The sequence below is a fragment of the Myxine glutinosa genome, chromosome 1 (genome assembly GCF_964187855.1).
Source record: "Myxine glutinosa chromosome 1, kmMyxGlut1.1, whole genome shotgun sequence".
In the NCBI taxonomy this organism is placed as follows: domain Eukaryota; kingdom Metazoa; phylum Chordata; class Myxini; order Myxiniformes; family Myxinidae; genus Myxine; species Myxine glutinosa.
In genome coordinates, this window is record NC_136261.1 from 228012525 (window position 1) to 228036797 (window position 24273).

The following is a 24273-nucleotide window of genomic DNA, read 5'->3' on the forward strand; positions in this document are numbered from 1 at the left end:
GCCTATGACTTTAATTGGTCATTTTTGAACATGCACTGTTCAGGGTAACTGTAATGCAAGCACAGATTGTCTTTAACAGTGATATAGATGTATAATATAGATTCTGATTCTGATGTACCATACTCTGTTACAGAGGGTCAGTGCTGCCGAAGCAGTTTCTTGGCAAGGATTTCATGAGGGATGAGCCAACAGCAGCAGTTATGTTGAACGAATATTCCTCCACCCACATTATTACATCATTATACATACCAAGTTTGATTAACTCTTAGATGCAGGCATCAAAAATCCGACAGAAACGCAGCCATTGGGCCTCGGAGGCCCAACCGATGTATTTGTGTAATGTTTTTATTTAATTATAGATTTTTCTTTCATATCCTTTTTCAATCCACGTCGATGCTCATGGATGTGTATTTGCTCAGAAAATGTGAATCATTGATCCTATTATTTGGAAGAACCCCATACGAGAAATGAATCTTTTTTTTTTTGTGCAAAAAAAAAAAAATTAAACTTTTTTTTTTCTCTAAAAAGTTGAGGCTCATGGAGTATTTGCTCAAAAAATATGATTCACTGATCCTTTTATTTAGAATGTATATGACCACAACTGTCAAAAATCCTACACCGATGCAGCCATTGGGCCTTGGAGGCCCCACAAATGTATTCGTATAAAGTTTTTTTGTTTTTTTTAATTATATTTTTCTTCTTTCATATCCTTGTTAGAACCAAGTCGATGCTCATGGATGTGTATTTACTCAGAAAATGTGAATCATTGATCCTATTATTTTGAAGAATCCCATTCAAGTGTATTGTAATGAATAAAAAAATTTTGCAAAAAAAACATTTGGGGGAGGGGCGGGGGGGTGGTGGTTCAACTTTTTTTCCCCTAAAAAGTTGAGGCTCATGGAGGAGTATTTGCTCAAAAAAATATGATTCCCTGATCCTTTTATTTAGAACGTATATGTCCACAACATTGTCAAAATCCTGACACCAATGCAGCCCTGGGAGTCCCAGGCATTTTATTTACTTATTATGACTATGTGTAATGTGTAATGTGCAATGTGTAATAAGTGTCATGTGTAATTTGTAATGGGTAAAGTTCATGGGTAATATGTTATGGGTAATGTGTAATGTGTTATGAATTAAGGTTTTATCTCGAATCTGAATGAAATATTTATATATTTATTCCATCGAATTATTTATATCCAAGTTATAGGAGCATACAAGAAGGCTCATGCAAAGAAAATAATTATATAACATGGTTATACCACAAGAAAAATTGTGTCTTCCAGGTTTGATTCAGATTGAGATTCAGATTCAGATGAGATTCAGATTCAGATTCAGTTCAGATCGAGTCTTCTCACCAGGCCTGCATTAGTGTTATGAATGAAGAATGAAGCTTTTCCCACGAACCTGAATGAAATTTTTCATATTTTTGTCACTGAATTATTTGTAACCAAGTTATAGGAGCATATAATGAGGCTCATATCAAGAAAATAATGATATAACATAGTAGCACAACAACATTTATGCGGGGCCTCGAAGACCCCAGGCCTGCATTTGTGTAGGATTTTTGTGTTACAAGTAAAGAATGAAGATTTTCCCACGAGCATGAATGACTTTTTTTTGTCACTGAATTTTGTTGTAACAACATGAAAGTCGGTGAAAATGAGGCTCGTTCCAAAAAAAAATTTTTTTGTAACAACAACAACAAAAAAAACCTTGTGGGCCTCCGAGTCCCAATCATTGCATCCAAGGGTTAAAATCTCTTCAGCTGTTCTCAAGCATCACGTTTTTACCTCATGGGACGTTTGACCTCTTGATCCCATAATCGAATCAGTTCATCTTTGCATCATTGTACATGTACAAAGTTTGACTTGGATCCCTTCAGCCATTCTTAAGTTATCAGGGTAACGGAAACCGATCGTGAATGGATGGAATCACGAACGGACAGCCGGACGGGCAACCCAAAAACATTATGCCTCTGGTGACCTTGCCGGCAGAGGCATCAAAAAAGATGTTAGTTCATGCCTCCTTAAAGTCTCTGTCATTTAAGCTAAACTACATTGACATCTCATATCATTGGCCTGAATGGGACATGTACAAGATGATCCACCTTAATCATTGGTTATTACCTCCACCAACAAAGGTGGATGGAGGTTATGTTTTCACCCCTGTCTGTTTGGCAGAGATGTAGCATATGTCACAAGGACGAAATGATTAGATTTTGGTGAAGATCCGGATCCGGATACTAGAATTTTTTAAGTGATTCTTCACCATTGGGAGAAAGGGCCAAAAACGATACATAGCAGGATATCTCAAAAAGTTGTGGACGGATTTGGACGAAACTTGGTGGAGAGGTTGGGTGTCTGACAAGGACAAATATATTTGATTTTGGTGAAGATCTGAATAGGATTCGGATATGAGAATTATTTAATTTTTTAAAAAGTGATTCTTCACCATTGAGTGATATGGCCAACCAGGTGGAGGTATGCTCTCTACTGAGTGCCGTTCCAGTTGTACCATGCAATTTTAAGCAAAACATATTTTTTAATGCTTACATATTCCGTTTTGTCCTTCATCAGCTGTCGTATTCTCTTCTCAGCAGAAGGCGTCTATGGGGATGGGGACACACATGGACAGACAGGTATACACACAATTACATTTTTCAACACAATTTATACTCTTAATACAAACACCATCACTGGAACCAATTTTTTACACTTCTAACTCCCCCCCCCCCCCCCCCTCCCCTCCCTTTCATCTTTTTCCTTCACACAATTACAACATTATCAGATTATTCCATACTCTTGGTCCAATTTATCTCGTTGGGTCATTGGTCATTGTTATTGCAGCACATACAGTTTCTTTCTGAAGTGTTTCAATTTAAATGCCGTGCATAATCGCCATCCATGTCTGACAGTGATAGCGTTTATACTTCATGATGGGGAAATATCTTGAGGTCACATGAACTTAAACATCAGCAGGAGAGACTGGGAATTGGGGTGGTTGTTACTTTACATTCTCAGAACTCCAACAGATCACAAAGATGTTATTTTTCCTTTCTTAACAGGAGGCATATTCGTTTTTTGTTTGGGTTTCTCCATGTGTGCTTCCTTTGGCTTGGAATGCACAAAGATACTCATGTTTGAGAACAGGAAAGTGCAATGTCTGAATATTTCAGCATGGTGCATATTGTTATGTTCATGGGGAAGTGGGGTGGTCAGATAGAATGGAAATTTTGGCACATCAAGATTGTTTAGAGAAGTTGTCCTTCATGCCACCGCCAAGGGGATGGGGCTGTCCAAATTTAATGGTTAGAGGGTAAGAATATTTCATCCGGCCTCCCCTCTTGTTTGATACCACACCGGTGCAGGGAGGTATGATGGCAGTGCAGAGCCCGTTTTGACGAGGCCACTATATGGCCTTCCCGACGGCTCCGATACTTGCGGCATGATTGGTGGAAGGATCATGCCAGTGTGCCATTCCCCAATTTGTGCTGCATGATGCCCAAATTGCACCCCTCTCCTCCACCAATGCAGATTAGCTGGCACCACTGGCGTGGGGTGGGGCAACATGGTTGGGCAGCATTCTGGAGTGTGTCAGTCATAACTCCGGAGGAGGGTGGGGGCACTGGGAACTATACTATAAAAAGGAGGGAATCTCTCTAGCCTGGGTCTCTCTGGTCGCTCATCTCTCTCCATGGTGATACTCCCGTGCAGGCTGGCAGCGCTCCAGTTACACCGCAACGTGTGCTTTACCAAAACACCTGGCCTAGTTTAGCATGAACCAACTATGCCTACCTGTCGCTTCGCTGATGGGTTGAATCAAAAGACAGCATGTTGCACTTCACAAACATTGCATACGAGTCTCAAAGAGGATGCAAAATGAAGTGAAACACGTGAAAAAGGACGTTTTGTAAGTTATAACATGTAATTGTTGTTGTTACCTCAGCCAATGAAGGTGGACGGAGGTTATATCTTCACAACTGTCTGTCTGTTTATTTGTCTGTGAGCACGATATCTCAAAATGTTATGGACTGATTGGGACAAAACTTGATGGGCAGGTTGGGTGTGTGAGAAGAACATATTGATTAGATTTTGGTAAAGATCTGGATCCAAATACTGGGATTTTAAAAGCGATTCTTCACAATTGAGAGATAGGGCCAAAAACTATATATAGCATGATATTTCAAAAAGGTTTTGGACAGATTATGACAAAACTTGGTGGATATGAGTTGGGTGGTTGACAGGAACAAAGCAATTCGTTTTGGTTCAGGTCCTGGATCCAGCCTATCAGTGATACAAAACATAAACTGTCCAGGCTGGCCGAAATATGCGCTCTACCAAGTGACGTTCTAGTTACCGCTATTGTTGTGGCCATGGTTGATGTCGTTTGTGTGCTTCTTCCATGTACTTTTCCATTGCTTTCAGAAGCATTCCGATATATAATTTTGTGTGCTCCTTCTGTGTCCATCATGCTTTCTTCTAAACAAAAGGGTTTCTGCTATCGTAGAATAATAAAAAGAGTACCATTGGAACTACTGCATTAAAGCTCCGGGTCCTGTTCCTTCTCCTATTCCAGAAAATGGGCTTTTGAAACGGGCATCTTTATGTTTAAACAGACACAAAGATTTGTTCCAAGTAAATTGATTTACTAGCTTTCCAACAGTACCATTTTTATGTGTGACATGCCGCAGGTCTACAAGAGCTTCGTGTTGCTGTTCTTGTTTTGGGTCGATTTTTTAAATGTCCATGCATTGGTCGGACAGCTGCCGGACCACACCCACATCTATCGCTTGACTCCGCCCACCATAGTACCGAGCCAAGATGATATGGCCGCCATCTTGTTTCCCGGTAGGCCTACCACATTAGGCCGAGAGGCCTCTGCTGATACACTGCCGGGCTTGTTGCATCAGATTTCCATTGGCATTGTTTGGATTGAGTGTTATTGTCAATGAAGGACTTTAGCGTGGAAGGAAAAGATGCCCAAAGCGTTCGTAATAGTCGTCAATCCTTTATTTCAACAGCAACCAAACAAACTTGCTGGTCTCACTTCCAGTTGCACCCGGTTCCGGAAAACCCTCAATCAATCCGAGCTCAAGCATATCTACATAATATTATAACATAAAAGGCAAAATGATGCTGCTACAGGACCCCAAAAAATATGATCACATGTCGAATAACAGCAAGATTTAATCAAGTCCGTCAGAACTCATGGTATGTCAGAACGCATGGTACGTCAGAAAGTATGGTGAGGTGTCGAGTTAATTTTTCAATAGCGCATTAAATGTGTTTCCCAATCGTGCTGTTCATCTTTTAAGAGTGCTTTTGTCCCAAATGTCCTGTTACCGGATTGTGTCGCAAGTTGTGACGAAAGTGCGGTCATTCTTATTTATTACTCTATGACAGCAGGAACCAGGCAGGAACCCTTTAGAATAAAGCGTGATGGATTGACACAGGGATGGATGCCTCTCCTTTTAGTAATAGATGTGTTGAGCTCATGGTACCTTAGTCTGTACCGTTGTGTTTATTTATTTAATTCTCAGAAAATCTGTCTGCTTTTTGATCAGAGGTCTGTTTTTGCTGATGTTACCTCGTTCCGTTTCAATAAATTCTTCATACTACTGTGTTCAAAAAGCATCCGACCTTTATTTTTCGTGCGTAAAAAAAAAGAAGCTAGGGAGGCGTTGATTGGTGCACATATGTATGCGATCCTAATGCGCACACGTGAATTTTTTCCCACCTGCAGAAGCTGTCATTCGACGGCAGACCGCCGATGAGTGAAGAAATGTAAGCGAGTGCCGTCGGATTTTCGTTTTTGACAAAATGACGGAAAAACTTGAACAACGCTACTGCATCAAATTTTGTGTAAAGCTTGGCGATTCCCAAGTGGAAACGATCCGCAAGATTCAACACCGTTCATTCCATTATGAAGGAGGATTTGGGCTTCAGGAGAATCTCAGCGAAGTTCGTACCAAAGCTGCTAACGATTGAGCAGAAGCAACTCTGTTTGGAGATCGCACAGGACATGCTGGAGACTGTGAACAGCGATCCCAGCTTCCTCAACACAGTGATCACTGGCGATGAGTCCTGGGTTTATGGGTACGACCCAGAAACCAAGTTGCAGTCATCACAATGGAAGCATCCAACATCGCCAAGCTTTACACAAAATTTGATGCAGTAGCGTTGTTCAAGTTTTTCCGTCATTTTGTCAAAAACGAAAATCCGACGGCGCTCACTTACATTTCCTCACTCATCGGCGGTCTGCCGTCGAATGACAGCTTCTGCAGGTGGGAAAAAATTCACGCGTGCGCATTAGGATCGCCTACATACGTGCACCAATCAACGCCTCCCTAGCTTCTTTTTTTTTTACGCACGAAAAATAAAGGTCGGATACTTTTTGAACACACTACGTATTTTGAAACACCAGACATCCGTTTTGCTTCAGCATCGTGCCGTGCTGCATAAAGGTGATTGGTACAATTGGATAATTGCTGAGGGTCTCAATAGGGTCTAAAATTTAACTTTATACCAACAGGGTTAATATCTGTCCGACGTTAATAATCTCCACCTGGGCACGTTAACAATCAGATTAGGCCATAAAACTGCCATTCTTAATTTTGCAGCAACTACTTAATTTTGCAGCCTCACACCTGACTGGTTAACGATCGGGGCCAGGATGGGTGTGAATGAATGAATGAATGATCGTTTTTAAGGCCATTTTCCCGCTAGAGCGGGGGTTAGCCTTGCGGGCCCCATGACAATCATGGTTCCCTGTTTGAGGCAATGATTTTATGGCCGGATGCCCTTCCTGACGCCAACCCTTGGGCGCCTCTTACGATGCGCAGGGATAAGGTGTACCTATTTTAAACCGGGGTATACACCGGGATCATTCATCCCAGCAAGCTGGTACTCAATTTGCCGACCTCGGAAGGATGACAGGCTGAGTCAACCCCCCTGGTGTTAATTCAGCGATCGATCGGGATTCGAACCCAGGATCAGAGGATCCCAAGCCGGCATCCTAACCGCTAAGCCAACACCAGGCTAAGGGGCCAGGATGGGTGTGAGGATATATATATATACAGACTTGGCATTTAATATGGAATTTTTTTTTTTTCTTGACTTGGGTTTAATTTCTGAACTCGGTATATCAATCTGGTGAGTTTCTTTTACGCTTCGGTGATTTCTTTGTTAAAAGAACCATGTCACTGATTGTCTGTCGCAGCAGGAAGTCAATAACAGGATTATATCACAGGTGGCGTGACAAAATGTACGGACAGGTACATTTGACGATTGGCTTCACAATCAGGTATATAAGGGTTGTTGCGTTCTGTATTCGTAGAAAACAACTGCTGCACATCTACAAAAGTTATTGCCTCTTCCCCTGGAGATGGTCCGTCAACTCGACAATGCTGTTTGTCATTTAGTGGTGGCTTTACGAAATTCCGGCATGAAACAGCGTGCTATTGCTTGGCAGTATGGCATCACTCAAGGTCAGGTGTCAAAGATCCTGAAACGAAATGCTCAGAGGGGTGTCCCTACTCCAATACCGAGGCCAGGACGTCCCCGCAGAACCACAAGGAGGGATGATCGCCAGCTGCACCGGTTAGTCCGCAATGGCCGTACCAAGTCAGCTAATCGGCTTAGGGCCGAGTGGCAGCAACTGACAAATGTGCCTGTATCCAGAAGGCTAGTCGACCAACGACTGGTTCAAGCAGGCTATCGTGCCAGGCGTCCCCTGAGAAAGCCACGTCTGACCAGACAACACCGCCAGCGCCGATTGCAGTGGGCCAGAGAGCACCGTCAATGGCAGCCAGGACACGGGAATCACGTGATCTTCAGTGACGAATCTGGATTTCTGGTCTATCGTCAAGATGGCCGCGTCCGAGTGTGCAGATAAGTGCATGAAGCCTACAACGAAGATTGTATAGTCCCAAGAGTCCAAGCTGGAGGTGGTGGGGTGACCGTTTGGGCTGCTTTTCATGCAGGGGGCAAAACTGACCTGGTTGTTCTGAATGGAAACCTGAATCAGTTCAAGCACAGGGCAATTCTGGAAAAAACATTGCTTCCATTTGTTCGTGCAGCCTTTCGAGGAAACTGTCTTCCAAGATGACAATGCACGGCCTCATCGTGCTCGCATGATCCAACACTTTCTTGCTGACCGTGGTGTAGAGCATATGGAGTGGCCTGCCATGTCCCCGGATATGAATCCGATAGAGAACTTGTGGGCAGAATTAACGCGTCAAATCGACAACTTGGACCAGCAGCCTGCCTCTGTGCGTGAATTGCAGCAGGCTATTGTAACTGCATGGCAAGCGATTCCTGTCCAAACCTTGGCAAATCTCGTGAACAGCATGCCTCAACGTGTACGTGCTCTCCTGAATGTTCGTGGGGGTTACACGAAGTACTGAACTGTAATTTTACTGTCCGTAATCCCAGTCGTAATTTAACTTTTGTTTTTGTTAAAAAAAAATTTGGCTAATGTGCAAAATAAAGAGATACTTCTGGAAAACGCACAGAAGTTTAACACAGTACTGTCCATGAATTGAGTTCGATATCAGTTTACATCACTTTCAAGGATCAATTTATTTGCTTCGAAATGTCAAATGTGGTTTTTGTTTCTTTTAAAGGTCACATTAACAAAATCTAGAATAATTTCAACATAATTCCAATGAACTTTTGGTTCTAAGTCATCTCGAAAAGTAAGTTCACCCCTACAACAAAAATATTCCATATTAAATGCCAAGTCTGTATATAGACGAAAAAAAACAAACAAAAAAAAAACGCGCACACGGGCGCGCGCGCACACACACACACACACACACACACACACACACACACACACACACACACACACACACACACACACACACACACACACACACACACACACACACACACACACACACACACCTGGATCTGGGTAAGGTTTTACATACAGTAGCACAAAGAAAATAAAATAAATCTCAATTTATCTCCCAACGTCAAAGTTTTGATTAAAATCTCAATTTAGCACCCTTACCCTTTTGTGGTTTATGCAACAAATAAATTGCCTTTTTATAATCATTTTGCATTAATATGCAAGGTGAATATTAAATGAGGAAGTAACAAAGAGCGAAGTGTGGTGAGTGACAGAGGTTTTGAAAAAGCAGCCCAAATGTAATATGTACTTAGGTCCAAGCTAGAACAATGTGACTGTGTCGCCAATATGCCTCTGCATACATAGTCCCACAACGGATAGATGTCATCGTTCACTGTCCTAAAAATAAAAAAGTTTTAATTTAAATCCCTTCAGCTGTTTTCAAGTATCACATTTTCACCAGCCATGACAGGTTTCACATCAATTGGTGAAGCTGTTTCAGAGAAGGGATTTTTTTAAATATCAGCTTTAAAGCTAATTCCCTGTTTGTCGTAAAAAGGCGACAAAAAGGGTTGGCGTCAGGAAGGGCATCCGGCCGTAAAACATTGCTTCAAAAAGGGGACCAAAAAACAACAACAACCACGGTCCCCGAAAAAGGCCAACCCCTGCTTGCGGGGAAAAATGGCCTCTAAAGGTGGTTATTATTTTTTATTAAGCTAATATGGCTGCCAGACCACACGACATATTACCTTTAAAAATGTACACTGCATATGTACGGGTCGGGGATCACGTTTGTGAAGTTTCGTGTTGATCGGATAAGGTTCGTTTTTCTATCCAAGATGGCTGCCAGACCACGTGACCTACAACATCATCATTTTCAAATTATATGCAACAGTTGCATTAGATGATATTTGTAAAATTTTGCATCAATAGGGTAAGCGATTTCAGATATAATTATTTAATATTTTCCTTCAATCCAATATGGCTACCACACCATGTGACCAATAATGTTTTTGTGATCATCTTTTAATCACCATGCCTAGTCAATGACACATGTAAAGTTTTGAGTCGATCTATTTGGTGGTTTGGGAGAAGATTATTTTTTAAGGTTTTAGGTTAAATCCAATATGGCTGCCAAACCATGTGACCTATGTCGTCATAAATTTAATATTTCAATATAAATGGGTCATATAGATTTAATATCTCAATATAAATGGGTCATAGATCATGTGCATGCAATTTCAGATTTTTAGGATAAGGAATTTGATTAAAACATTTTTGTCTGGTATACCACTTCACCTATGATGTCATCATTATCATGTTTTTGTTTCCCATTTGGAGTACTTGACAATGTGCCAAGTTTCAAATTTTTTTCCCATTCGGGCAGTTTCTGATAAATATTTTTTTCATTATTTGCGTTTAATCCAAAATGGCTGCCATACCATGAGACATATGACGTCACAATTATCATAAAAACATTCTGCATGGGTGTCACTCCTACCCTGAATATTTCGTCTAAATCGGACGTGTGGTTGCCGAGAAAAATGAGGTTTAGCCCGTACGGACATACGGACGGACAGACAACCCGAAAACATAATGCCTCTGGCCACCTTCTAGTTTTGGTTGTATGTACCTAAATTTGGATCTGACCGCCTCTGGCCACCGGAGGCATAAAAATATTTTTTTAAACCCTGGATTCGTAAATTTTTTCAGATGCATGTTGACAAGTATGAAATGCCATGCCGTGTTTATTTAACTAGATCCACTGTTTGTTTTGTTAAACCATCTACACTTGCCTCATTTTCATCTGAAATACAGTAGCCAGTTTCATAAGCACAGCTAATCTTTTTATTTGGACTTCCTGGCAGTGACCTCTTTCCACGATATGTAGTACTGTGCTATTCAACAAATCTGAAGAAAACTAATCCTTGGGACTACAAAATATCTCTTGAAGGGCAAGAAAATTCAACTTTATATTTCATTTCAAAACACTTTCCCTGCATCAATATGTCTCTTCTCTTCTCTTCTCTGCTCCAGAAGCCTCGGTGGATCTTTTGTCTGCTTATCAAAATTCTCTGGGTTTTCTCTGCACTTTCAACGGGATTCTGCATAATTTGCCTTGCATCACACATCACTAGTATTTGATCTCTCTTTTCAGTTTATCGCTTCATCTGCTATACTTGTACAGGTGCAAGAAGAAATGTTGAAGCATTCGGAAAAAATGATGGTTCAGAAATAAATCTCAACTTGAGGTCATACGTGAACATTGTAGTTCACAAATGCCAGTCAACTTTATTTCTATGAAGTAATCATCATTTCTTATGCAGCCTGTGGCTGCAGGTTGCATCAATGCTGGGAGTATGGCTGTGCCTCTGATGCAGTGCCCATTTTCCAGTAATTTGGTACTCATTTTGCCGATTTCGGAAGGATGACAGGCTTGGTCCAACCCCCTTGTGTTGTTCAACGGCACGACAAGGGTTCAAACTCAAGAGTCAAGACCCTAAGATTTTAAGGTAGCCACCTTAACCGTGAAGAGACCAGGCTTATTTCTACTAAGTGAAATATGACTTTACATGATGACTAGCGTGACAACTTTTGATGTAGATTATTCCACCAAGATAACATTTGGATCACATCTAGTAAAATTATATATTTGATTAATCTAGAGACTGCAAGTAGAGAATATTCCTAAACTAAGTAATCTTTGTAAAAAATTATAATAACACATGCATGGCTCACACGGTTAAAAAAAAAAATTGATTGAAGATGTTCTAAAATATATCTACCAGTCGCCTTTTACCAAAAACGTTCTTCCTTTTGCAGTTTGGCAGAATGCAGTCACCTATTTTTGGCTGACATTATCAAAAAATAATGGAATTTCCATTTATAACACCATTGTCCAGTGGTCCCCTGTTGGCTGCTCTCGAGGTGTGTCTTTCCAAGGTTACGTGCTAGTCATGAGTAGACCCGTTTTAAATTCCAGATTTAATAAAAAGTCAGAAATATACGATTTTCAAACCAATAATTACATTTGAAAAATTCAGTTGGATGTGAAGGTTAGTGAGGATCAAATGGCCCAAATGAGTGCATACAAAATACATTATTTCTGTACAGAAGGTATGCATTCTGCAAACCATGTCTCAAAGCCCAAACCAATTTCAAATAATCCAGAACATTGATCTCCATCCTGGAAATACACATTGCCTGGAACCCTTCACTCTCCTACCTCCATGCATGTACAACAATAGAACAAATAGCGAGTCATTTCCTATGTATCAACAAAGTCAATTTGCACTATTGTATAAATCAGATCCAAATATAATGTTTTAAAAAGTACATATAAACCTCAATGTGTGTATAATCCAAGTACCATTCCTATTATTTGGGACAATTTCATTATACGAAGTTAGCTACTTACTAAATGTGATGACAATGGCACCTCAATATTACATAATTTTGTTACCAAATATGAATGTAGGGCATCCTCATGGCCCAGGTGACAAAACAAAACAAAAAAAGAATGACCGCACTGAGGTGCAAAACCTGCGATGAAATCCGGGAATGAGTCGATTGGGAAACACGCATTTAAAACACTCTTAAAAGATGAACAGTGTGATTGAGAAACACACATTTAATGTTCTATTAAATAATTAACTCAACACCTTACCGTGCATTCTGACGGCTCGATTAAATGTTACTATTTTATTTGACATATGATTACATTTTTGGGGGGGTCCCACATCATGAATAACAATCGACCCAAACAAAGTCAATGGTTTTAGTAATTTCTGTAACATAACGCAATGCTTGATTACCGTGCATTCGTGACGGGCTTGATTAAACGGGCTTGATTAAACCTTACTATTATTCGACATATGATTGCAATTTTATTTATGTTTATGGGCAGTGGAGCATAGATATACACTGCCGGGATTTATTGCAATCAGCAGAGGCCTGCAGGCCTAATGTGTTAGGTCTACCAGAAAACCAAGACAGCAACCATATAATTTCTTCTCGGTGCTATGGTGGGTGGAGTCAAGCAACAGATGTGGGTGTGGTCCGGAAGCTGTCTGACCAATGGGTGCAAATTGCAAAAATCGCCCCCAACATGAACCCAAACAACAGCAACGCTAAGCTTTTGTACACCTGAGATGTGTCGCAGGTTAAAAAAAACGTCCATGATTCAAGTAAAAACTTAGAATGGCACTCTTCGACGACGACTGATATGCCTCCACCCACATTAGTACATACATACTTCTACCAAGTTTGATTTAAATCTCTTCAGCTGTTCTTAAGTATCACATTTTTACCTGACATTATCTGACCTTTGATGCCGAAATCTAATCAGTTCATCTTTTCATCGTCATGATACTTATACCAGGTTTGCTGAAAATCCCATCACTGGTTCACAAGTTATTGAGGTAACAAGATTTTTACCTAACATGAACTCTGACATTTGATCTCGTGACCCCAAAATCTAAGCAGTACATCTTTACTTTATTATACATAGCTGCACCAAGTTTGACTTGGATCCCTTGAGTCGTTCTCAAGTTAATGCGGTAACAAAAACATATCACAGACGGACAACCCGAAAACACAACACCTTCGGTGACTGTCGGCGGAGGCATAAACACTGAAGAACATTTTTCGTTTTACACTTTAATATGTCTGCTGCTCCCCCAGACAAAGAGAAGCAGATCTCTTACAGATGCAGGCAAGTTGGTGACCTGTTTTGTTTTTTTAACCACCTCTTCTCTGGTTTAGCTCCCTCAGGTATCTCTGCCCTTTGACCCTCCCCAACAATGCCAGGGTGTACCTATTTTTCCAGTAATCTCCTCCTGGTTAAACTTCCAACATCCAGGCTGACTGCACACCTCAACTCTTTTATTACTCACTTCTCCCTTACATGGAACCGCCATCTCGAGGTTGTGTTATCCCACTCTTCTCTCAAGGACTTCAAGCAGGCAATACATCATCAACCCATGTCATCCTCCATCTTTATTATCCTCATAAATCGTTCGTTACTTGAGGGTTGTAGTGATTCCTTCCCTGCTCCACCTTTTTCTGTTTGTACATTCCCTTATTGTGTCGACGAGTTACCCGAATGTCCTACTGACAGTTCTTATCTTCCATAACATTGCTCTTTCATGATCCTAAATCTTGTAGAAAAAAAAAATAGACTGCAACATCACAATGATGCAGACTGCCAGATTGAGAATGAGACATTTGAGCAATTACGATCGCAAAGGCAATTAATTAATTATTCATGAGAGCAATGACGACTTCAATAACAGAAATCAAGTAAAAGGCATTTACTAAAGAGTGGTGCAAAAAGAAAGGAATATAAAATTCGTTTTTGCAACACTTTCCCCCCCCCCCCCCCCCCCCCCCCCCACCACCACCACCACCCCCCCCCCCCCCCCCCCCCCCCCCAACAACAACAACAACTGCAAGTTCACAGCAAGGGCTGGGGCCAGCTGATCGTAGACATCAGTCGCAGCCACGGGAATGCAATTTGAATCGTGAAGTTACAACTTTTTCTCAATGTCATTGCTCAAACCGGTTAGTAGACCCCCTAACAGTATTTCTGTGATGGGGCGAGTGCAAAAACAACAAAACATTTGCAAGCATTTGATGGCTAGTTCGAACTTTAAGGCATGTGTTGCTGAGCATGACAGCTGGTTGGGATCCAGATTTTTCTGCCAAGCCACCCTGCTGTCCTATCAGCTTCCACATTCTAAGTTCAATGCATGACTTCGTCCCTGCTTGTATATTTACTTGCAATGTAACAATGCACCAAAGGAAATGGGTGGGAATACAAGAGCTAAACAATGTTTGCAGGAATAAGAAGCGAAAAGAATGGCACATTCAAATAATGGAAAACTTTCATCATTGTGACACATCCTACAAAGCTGCACATTTAATGTGCAGGTATTTCGGACGAAATACAAAACAGTGGATACAATTCGCTTGAATTGACCTTCATACAATGTATTAATGGAAACATAGGATCATTCAGTGTTTAGGTAGCATTTTTTCACATTTTCACAACTTCAGGAAAATATTGACAGCAAAAAAGAAAATGGAAGGAAACGGAAGAAATTGGTAATGCACAATTTAAAAATAACTGCCTCTAGATGCAAGCATTGACCTCAGCGAGATGCTGTGACTTGCATGGATATCCATTTATCAAAAGGGGAAACAACAAAATTATTTAATTATCCCCATAATTTTTTATTTTTTTTTCAAAAAGCAAGTCGATGGTGTGCCATCGCAAATCCCCATACTTCCCACCTAAAGCAAAGTTGAAAAATGGAAAAAAGTTCCACTAGGAATGACTCAATATCAAATGGAGATCAAGAAATGTTTTTCCCATTTTAACCACCTGTGCCTCCAAATCCCCACCCCTGGGGAACGAACCCAAGGGTCAAGTCAAAAACAATAGTTGCATATTTAATGCGTCCCACAATGTTGATTGCATATACAAAGTTTCATTGAAAAAAAATGTTGTATAATGTGCCCATAATTAAAAAAAAAAGATTTGTATTTGACCTCTTCACTCCGCCCCAGGGGACACAGCTAGAAATGATATTCATTCCGCCCCAGGGGGCACGGCTATAAATGATACTGTTCCTGCACTTTATTGCCATGTGGTGATCACAAATACCAAGTTTGGTGAATTTCTGCACAACCGTTTAGGAGGAGATAGAATGATGGAAAGACACACAAAAAGACAACAAAAAGGGTAAATCAAAGGAAGGGAGCGTAGAGGGAGGTGGGAGAAGGGGGGTGGGGGGAGGGGTGACGAAGGAGGGTTGGGGAGGAAGTGTAAGAGGAAGGAGGAAGGGAGCATGGGGGTGGCAATAAAGGAGGATGGGGAACAGAGTAAATAGGGGTGGGAGAAGGTGTAGAAAAAGAAGAATGTTCAATGTATTTTATGAGAATGTGTACTGAGGATGTTCAAGCTGGGTTTTTCCATGTCAAATTGATCACATTAAACATTGACCCTCTCCAATTTCACATAAATTAGGTACATGTTGAAAGCTTCAATGAATAGACTAAGGCAAATTTTCAGACAGCTACAAATGGTTGATTGAGAAATACATCTCAACAAAGTTTTGCATGAACTGGCCTGCCATCTGCTGTTCAAATTGGTATATATAAGATAGCGGTATAACATGTATAAGCGGTATATACCATCTCTTAAATCAATCTATAAAAGTGATTAATGATAATCATAAAGCTGATGAATAAATTATTTTTATTCTATGGTCAAGATCCCAAAGTGTAAAATAAATAATTCCCTCCTAATGTGACTTTTGACCCGACCTGCATCACAAATATGCATACCTTTAAAAAAAAAAAAGTAAACATTTGTTTCAATAACATACAATAAAAAACCCACAAACAACCAACATTTGATAAGAAGAATCTCCAACATTTCCTTCTTGGACGAACGTACTAAGAGGAGGCATCCACATTTAAAGAGTCCCTGCTCTTCTCCATCAGGTCTTATTGATACAAATCTTCTTGTAGAGAGTGCACCTCATTCCATAGATGACATTTGGGAAGATGAATTTGAAATGGCTAACCTATGTGGGTGATCATTTCTGTGAACACTTGTGTGATGTACAAATCAACAGCATAGATCTCTTCCAGGCCAGTTCCTTGCCACTTCAATCTCCCCTGACATTTGTGCAGTCACATAGGAATCTCCGTTATGTTTTTCCATTTTAGCCACATGGACAGTCAGAAGTATAAAGAACAAAGCCTAATCTTCAAGATCAGCACAATGGCCCCGCAATGAATTAAAAAGCACTTTTCATGTACTTCGACCTCCCACACCTTTCACAACTTTTCAAAACTTATTCCCACTCTGTTTTTAATCCTTTAATCCATCCTGCCTCTCCTTTTTCTTGTCTCTCTTGTCATCCTTTATATATTTCCCTGCACTTTGTTTTAGTTTATTTATTTAATAATATATATTTTCTCTCACTCCTTTTTGTTTCCCTATTATTCCACCATTTCTCCCAGTCCCAGTCCTCTTCATTTTTAATTGCTGAACGCTGATCCTTCCTTTGGTAGGGTGTGAAAATGAGTTGCTCCCACCCCCACTGCACCCCGTACCCTGATGTACTCTAACAACATGGACCTCTAACTCACGGCCACACTATAAATCAAACGGTCTCCCTCTTTTGCTCTGATAAAGGGTTACCCCCTGAAACATCAGCGTCGCCTTGCTTTGACCAATATTTGATTAGAAGAGCTGCTGTCCTTGGGCGAAAACTTAAAAACAAAAGTCATCCTGCAACTCAAAGGCTGCATTTCTTCAGTCCACTGTAATTGGTACTCCTGCAAGTAAGGAATGTTTTCTTTTCTCCAAAAATGAGGCAATAAGTAACGATTGGGATAATGGTTCGGTGGCGTAATGGTTCGAGCGTCCACTCTCCACCGAGCGGTCTATATGTGCAGTGTTGATCTCTGTTGAGCCAACAACAGACAGGTTAAATGCACAAGTTGTCAAAAGCAGGAAGCACGGTTCATTAAGGAAATACTAAATAGTGAGATGCACAAACGCCTACATTAAAATAACATAAAATTAGAGCGAAGTAAATAGCGTGTCATCGCAAATCTCCATGCTTATTTACTACTTAAAGCAATGTTGAAAGATGGCATAAAGTTCAACCAAAATTGACCCAATCTTTTGAATTAAATTTTTTTTTTTTTTTTACACATTTTGACACCCGTGACCCTAAATCCCCCGGGGATCCCCCGGAAAATCCCCCGGAAAAATGAGCCGGGGGTGAAATATATATTTTTAAATCGTTACACATTCCATACGTCCCCAATGTTGATTGCACAACAAGGTTTCATTAAAAACATTTCAAAATGTGCCCGTAATTACATTTTTTGGCAAGTGACCTTTTGACCCAGTGGGGGCCAGAGCAAAAGTTATATTGCTCTTGCACCTTCATGCCATGTTGTGATCATAACTACCACGTTTGGAGAATTTCTGCACGACCGTTTAGGAGATAGCGTAACAAACAGGCAGGAGGAGCAGTTGAAAAAAAAGGGGGGATATTGTTATCGGCTCATACTATTTCGAAAACTGTTGTGCAGTTTTTCAGCAAGAATACACTCACTTTGGTGTTTTCAATCATCCAGCAGGATGGTGCAGAGGTAGTGAATTCACTTTGGGCTATCTAGCCCAGGTTCGACTCCCAACCTAATACAAACTGTTGGATTGGTGCTTTGCAGTCGAGCATTGCATCACAAAGTGTCATTCCTCGAATGGCCGTGAAGCTGGGTGTCCCACAGTTGGTGGTTGCAAAATATCCCATGATGTCTTTTGCTAAAAGCAAGCGACTTATTGTTGGCCGCCAAATCAAATTCCAAATCTTGCCACGACTGCTGGGAAGGCAATGGCAAATCGTCAGCATAATCCTTGCCATGAGACTCCTTCGGCAACACCAACGTTCTGTCTGCAGTGTGATGAACCAACAGAGGAGCGGTTATCCGTTGAATAAAATGTGGTCTTTTCTTGAAGAGCTTTAAAATGGAGTTTGAATCACATTTCTTAGTCGATTCTGATGTACCATACTCTGTTACAGAGTGTTGGTGCTGCCGAAACAGTTTCCTGGCAAAAGCTATACTGGGTGGTTTGTTGCCTTCCCAGCAGTAGTTAGGGTAGGAATTTGGAATTTACCCATGGTGCTGATGATAGCCCATCGACTCTTCGTGAATGACACCATGGGGTCTTCAACATCCACCAACTAATGCCAGATGATGAGATGCCCATCCAAGAGACAGCACACATTGATGAATCACCCTGTCTATGAAACACCGGGATGACAATTTATTTCTGGATTGGGATTCACACCCAAGCTAGACCGTTCATAGCTGGGCCAATTCAAACCCAGGCTAGACCATTTATAGCTGGACCAATCCAAACATAGGCTGAACAACTTTGAGACGATTGTGCGTACCTAGCTGGCTGAAAATTTACATGAATATAATTTGTTAGGCTTGTCAAAGTGTACGAAACTTCTTTCAAAACTAAAGAGGGAAATGCGCAAAAAACCCTGAAACGTTATTGATTTGACATTAGCTCAAAAGTGATTTGGATCAGCTGCCCTGTGTTATCTCCCCAGTGGTAATGATCTTTTGGCCAAACAAAGTGATGCGATACAGCGAAGAGCTTTATTAGGGCAAAAGGGAATCTTCAGTACTCGATTGGGGGTGAAAAGAGAACGTTATCTTTTCTACACCATATCTGAAAGTGCATCTTGGCACACATGGGTCTCAAAACCTCCATTGAGCAACTCATGAACTGCTTCATCCTGTTTTGAATGATAAACGGTTAAAGCGGTATTTTCTTCATATTTCAATTGAATATCACAAAGACAAGTTTAATAAAGGTATTAAGGCAAAGAACAGTGGGTGAAGGCAATTTGTACACGATAACAGTAACAACCACACACATTTATAGTATTATAATAGAAAAACATTTTATAACCACAATAAATTTTAAAAAAAAAAATTTTTTGGTGATCCAAATCCTGTGACTTTTCAGGGTTTATGATATATTTGCTTAAATATACATAGATTGACAATATATAATGATAGAAATAAGTATATAAAAATATAAACAATATATAATAACCAATATGTATAACGATACATAACCACAATATGTATAACACACAATATGTAATAACCACAATATGTATAACACATTATGTAATAACCACAATATGTATAACACACAATATATAATAACTACAATATGTATAACACACAATATATAATAACCACAATATGTATAACACAATATACAATAACCCCAATGTGTATAACACACAATATACAATAACCCCAATATGTATAACACACAATATACAATAACCCCAATATGTATAACACACAATATATAATAACCCCAATATGTATAACACACAATATACAATAACCCCAATATGTATAACACACAATATACAATAACCCCAATATGTATAACACACAATATACAATAACCAAAATATGTATAACACACAATATACAATAACCAAAATATGTATAACACACAATATACAATAACCCCAATATGTATAACACACAATATATAATAACCACAATATGTATAATATACAATAACCCCAATATGTATAACACACAATATACAATAACCCCAATATGTATAACACACAATATATAATAACCCCAATAAGTATAACACACAATATACAATAACCCCAATATGTATAACACACAATATATAATAACCCCAATATGTATAACACACAATATACAATAACCCCAATATGTATAACACACAATATACAATAACCCCAATATGTATAACACACAATATACAATAACCCCAATATGTATAACACACAATATACAATAACCCCAATATGTATAACACACAATATACAATAACCCCAATATGTATAACACACAATATGTATAACACTCAATATATAATAACCACAATATGTATAACACGCAATATATAATAACCACAATATGTATAACACACAATATATAATAACCACAATATATATAACACACAATATATTGTTGTGGTTTTGGAATAAAGGATAACCCCCCTCGTAGGTAGACGCACCACAACATGAAGCCCCGCGATAGTATAGTTATTTCTTCGTAAATGTAAGAAGTCTCCTTTCCTGTGTTAGTTTTGCGTTGAGTAGGCCAGTGAGCTTAGGTGTTCTTTTGGCGCTGGAATGCCACGTGCTCGGCCTGAACAAGTCTGGCAAGGCCAAAGGGAGGAGCTGCAGGGGGAGTGGCCGGTAAGCACGAGCCGCCAATCAGAGCTCGAGGGGAGTGGCTAACCACGGCAACGGGAGGCGGAGCATGGAACATCCGGGTAGGGCCAGGGCGGAGCCATAAAACCCTGCTCCGGTACTCCCCGCGTCAGTTCTGAGTCAGAGTTGAGTTGAGAGTCGCGCAGCCCATGAGTCGAGTCGGGTCGAGGCATTGAGTTGGGTTGAGTTGAACCGCAGCAGAACGAGTGAATTGAATTGCCTGTTATCATCGTTGTCCACGAACTTTCCCCGTGCCCTGCGCTGTATTAATCACGCTTGGGAAGACGACCCATTCCGGGCCACAGACGCACGATCTCCTCCCCGCCTGCATTTTCCTGCACGTGCAGTGACCACCAGAGGGCCACGCCGAGCAAGCTGTCCGGAGTGGACGACGCCAGGACGCGTTTGGGAACGCAAACTTTCTTCCTCCATTTCCCCGTGTGAGTGAGTGGGCCCTTTGTCTGGGATTATGTTAACATTGTTTAAGTGCCTGCTCTGTGTCTCTTCGAATCCGGTATATAAATAATAAAGTGTTCTTCCTCTTCAATTTGATCGTTCCCGTCCCTTCCATCCATTGGCCGAGCATAGTACGAATAGAACCGCTCAAATCGGGTTCAATAGAAATAACGGCACGAGTCACGTGATACGCACATCGCTCGGGTGTACTCGATTAAGCGTGGCTTGTGCGAGGTCCGGTCCCCGTTTTCGTGGCAGCGAGGGTCAAAGGTACGTGCGGCGTCGACCCGATACCATTTTTCACGCTCGCTGCGGAAGTGGCGATTCGGCCTCGTGGACACGAAGACCCAAGGAGAAAAAGGAGTTTAAAACCCCCTTGGTAACGTGGACAGGCTTCGGGAGATTCGCAACAATATAATAACCACAATATGTATAACACACAATACATAAAAACCACAATATGTATAACACACAATATATAATAACCACAATATGTATAACACAATATATAATAACCACAATATGTATAACACACAATATAAAATAATCCCAATATGTATAACACAATATATAATAACCCCAATATGTATAACACACAATATATAATAACCCCAATATGTATAACACACAATATATAATAACCACAATATGTATAACACACAATATATAATAACCCCAATATGTATAACATTAACTCACAATATATAATAATCCCAATAAGCAATATGTATAACACACAATATACATTATACAATAACCCCAATATGTATAACACAATCGATAACAAGAACTACTACAATATATAATAACAATGTCAATAAAAATACACGGTTGGTGTCATTGCACAGAACGTGGCAAAAGCAACAGCTGTAAATAACACAACAGCAAAAGCGCAGTATCACAACACAAAGAACTACAATTACAAAGCAAACAAGCACAATCCGGGCTGTGACGAGTGTGACGCCCTCGAAAACACTCACAAGGACGAGAGCAGCCCGAGAGGGACCTGAGCGCGTTGGCTTCACCGCCCGAACTGTGGCCGAGAGAATCCGGCCTGCCATGGCCAAGGCCTCCCTCCCTCCACTCTCACGGAAAACGCGAAATCCTGTTCAGCTTCAATCCACCAGACAAAACAGCTTCTGCGACTCTGCGTGCAAGAAGCGCAAGCAGCGCAACCCCCCGCACAGCGAACGAAACATGTTTATTATTAATCATTCGTTTGTCGTTCTTTCCTAACATTATATGATTTGCAGATTGAATGGCTTTCTCTGATAAATTCCATTAAAAATACGTTAAGAAGCTCGATGTTTGTCTTGAAACTCTCTTTTATATCAGAATTAAAAGCAACACAAATCTTTAATATGCTATAAAAGGAGGACTCACATCGTCGCTGCAATAATGCTAACGATATATCCTAATGGTTGGGATGCTTGCTTGGGTGTTTAAGCCGCTTGGCAACAGAACAAAACCCTGTACACAAGTTATAATCAATATTACATCCTATAAGTATTTCATTTCATAAGCCGAGAGCCATGTGATGAGAAGACTTCAAGATTGAATAAGGAACGAATCACGCGGGCCGGGGACATAGAGGCTCCACACAGCGTGGCACTCATCCATCATTTCTTCATTCGCGATTTATATTTTCACATTTTTTAACAGCTTATTCATGTTTAGTGGCTTGTTTTAAAAGGTAGTTCATAAATTGTATTACCAGTCATTTTTGTTTAAATCTTAACCAAAAAACCTCTTACGCTGTATGATTAACCTCGCTCATTCTTCTCCTCGGCATTCGGCATTCTGTTATACTTCCATGTAACTCTTTTCTTTGTTCTTACACTTCAAGAAGCGAGACAAAGTAGGGATAACAAAATAACATTGATTTTGGTAATTTGAAAAGTTATTTTGTTTCCGGGGCACCTTTGGTTTGGGCCTTTTGGTTAATTTCTTCGGATTGACCTCCAAACATCACTTCCTGACTCTGATATAGGTTTCTGTTCTTGGTTATTGAACGATTTGAGCACATTCATTTCCATTTTGTGCTGTCATGGGAGGTGTCAAATTGGAGATATTCCGGGTAAGTAACAGCTGTAACTCCTCTCTTGAAACTCCTCTCTTGATACCCAATCGGCTCGAATACGTCATTGTAATTGCTCGTGATTTTGTCGCTTTCGTGGATGTGTGTGTGTGTGTGTGTGTGTGTGTGTCAATGTGTGTGTGTGTCAATGTGTGTGTGTGTCAATGTGTGTGTGTGTCAATGTGTGTGTGTGTGTGTGTCAATGTGTGTGTGTGTGTCAATATGTGTGTGTCAATATGTTTGTGTCAATGTGTGTGTCAATATGTGTGTGTCAATATGTGTGTGTCAATATGTGTGTGTCAATATGTGTGTGTGTCAATATGTGTGTGTGTCAATATGTGTGTGTGTCAATATGTGTGTGTGTGTGTCAATATGTGTGTGTGTGTCAATATGTGTGTGTGTGTCAATATGTGTGTGTGTGTGTCAATGTGTGTGTGTGTCAATATGTGTGTGTCAATATGTGTGTGTCAATATGTGTGTGTCAATATGTGTGTGTCAATATGTGTGTGTCAATATGTGTGTGTCAATGTGTGTGTGTCAATGTGTGTGTGTGTGTGTGTGTGTGTGTGTGTGTGTGTGTGTGTGTGTGTGTGTGTGTGTGTGTGTGTGTGTGTGTGTGTGTCGCACTACTACAATTATGGCCTGATTACATCCAGACTTGCTACATAGGATCAGCATGACCCCAATTAGTGCATAGATGTGTTTTTATCCCTGCCGATGGTCTTGAGGGGGAGGAGGACAGGGAGTTGCAAATTCTCTTTGTAAATGTGTATTGTGTATCGCCCCTTCCAGGTGGGAGAGGTTATTACAATTCCCTACCATTTGTAGTACAGTCTACCTGTCCCCATGGTTTCCAGTGCAGTGAGGTGTTTTGAATTATAAGCAGTAGGAAAAGTTTTTGCTTCATGCAAGTAACCCGGGTATTTTTCTTATTTTTGGGAGTGATTCAGGGATTTGTCAGTTACCTATACACTGCCCAAATAAAGGTATGTGTCAGAAGAATGTGTTGCGTGCTTGGAACAAGACGACCGTAGGGCGGTAGTATTTGTAATCTGC

The 24273-nt window shown here is 40.5% G+C and overlaps 1 protein-coding gene and 1 long non-coding RNA gene across 2 annotated transcripts in view; one reads left to right on the forward strand and one right to left on the reverse strand.

The window, feature by feature from the left end:
• ISCA1 (iron-sulfur cluster assembly 1) overlaps positions 1-22368 on the reverse strand; it is a 56576-nt gene extending 34208 nt beyond the window's left edge. Inside the window, exons 1-2 of the mRNA XM_068127856.2 lie at positions 22121-22368; positions 2556-2609 (exon numbers count right to left, since the gene is read on the reverse strand). Coding sequence (XP_067983957.1) covers positions 2556-2609; positions 22121-22201 — 135 coding nt within the window. The 5' untranslated portion in view covers positions 22202-22368. The remainder of the gene's footprint in view (positions 1-2555; positions 2610-22120) is intronic.
• A 383-nt stretch (positions 22369-22751) lies between these two features.
• Positions 22752-23165, forward strand: LOC137434726 (uncharacterized). Its single transcript, XR_010985927.1, has 2 exons — positions 22752-23027; positions 23131-23165. It is a non-coding gene; the product is annotated as an uncharacterized LOC137434726 (long non-coding RNA).
• Positions 23166-24273: the final 1108 nt, after the last annotated feature.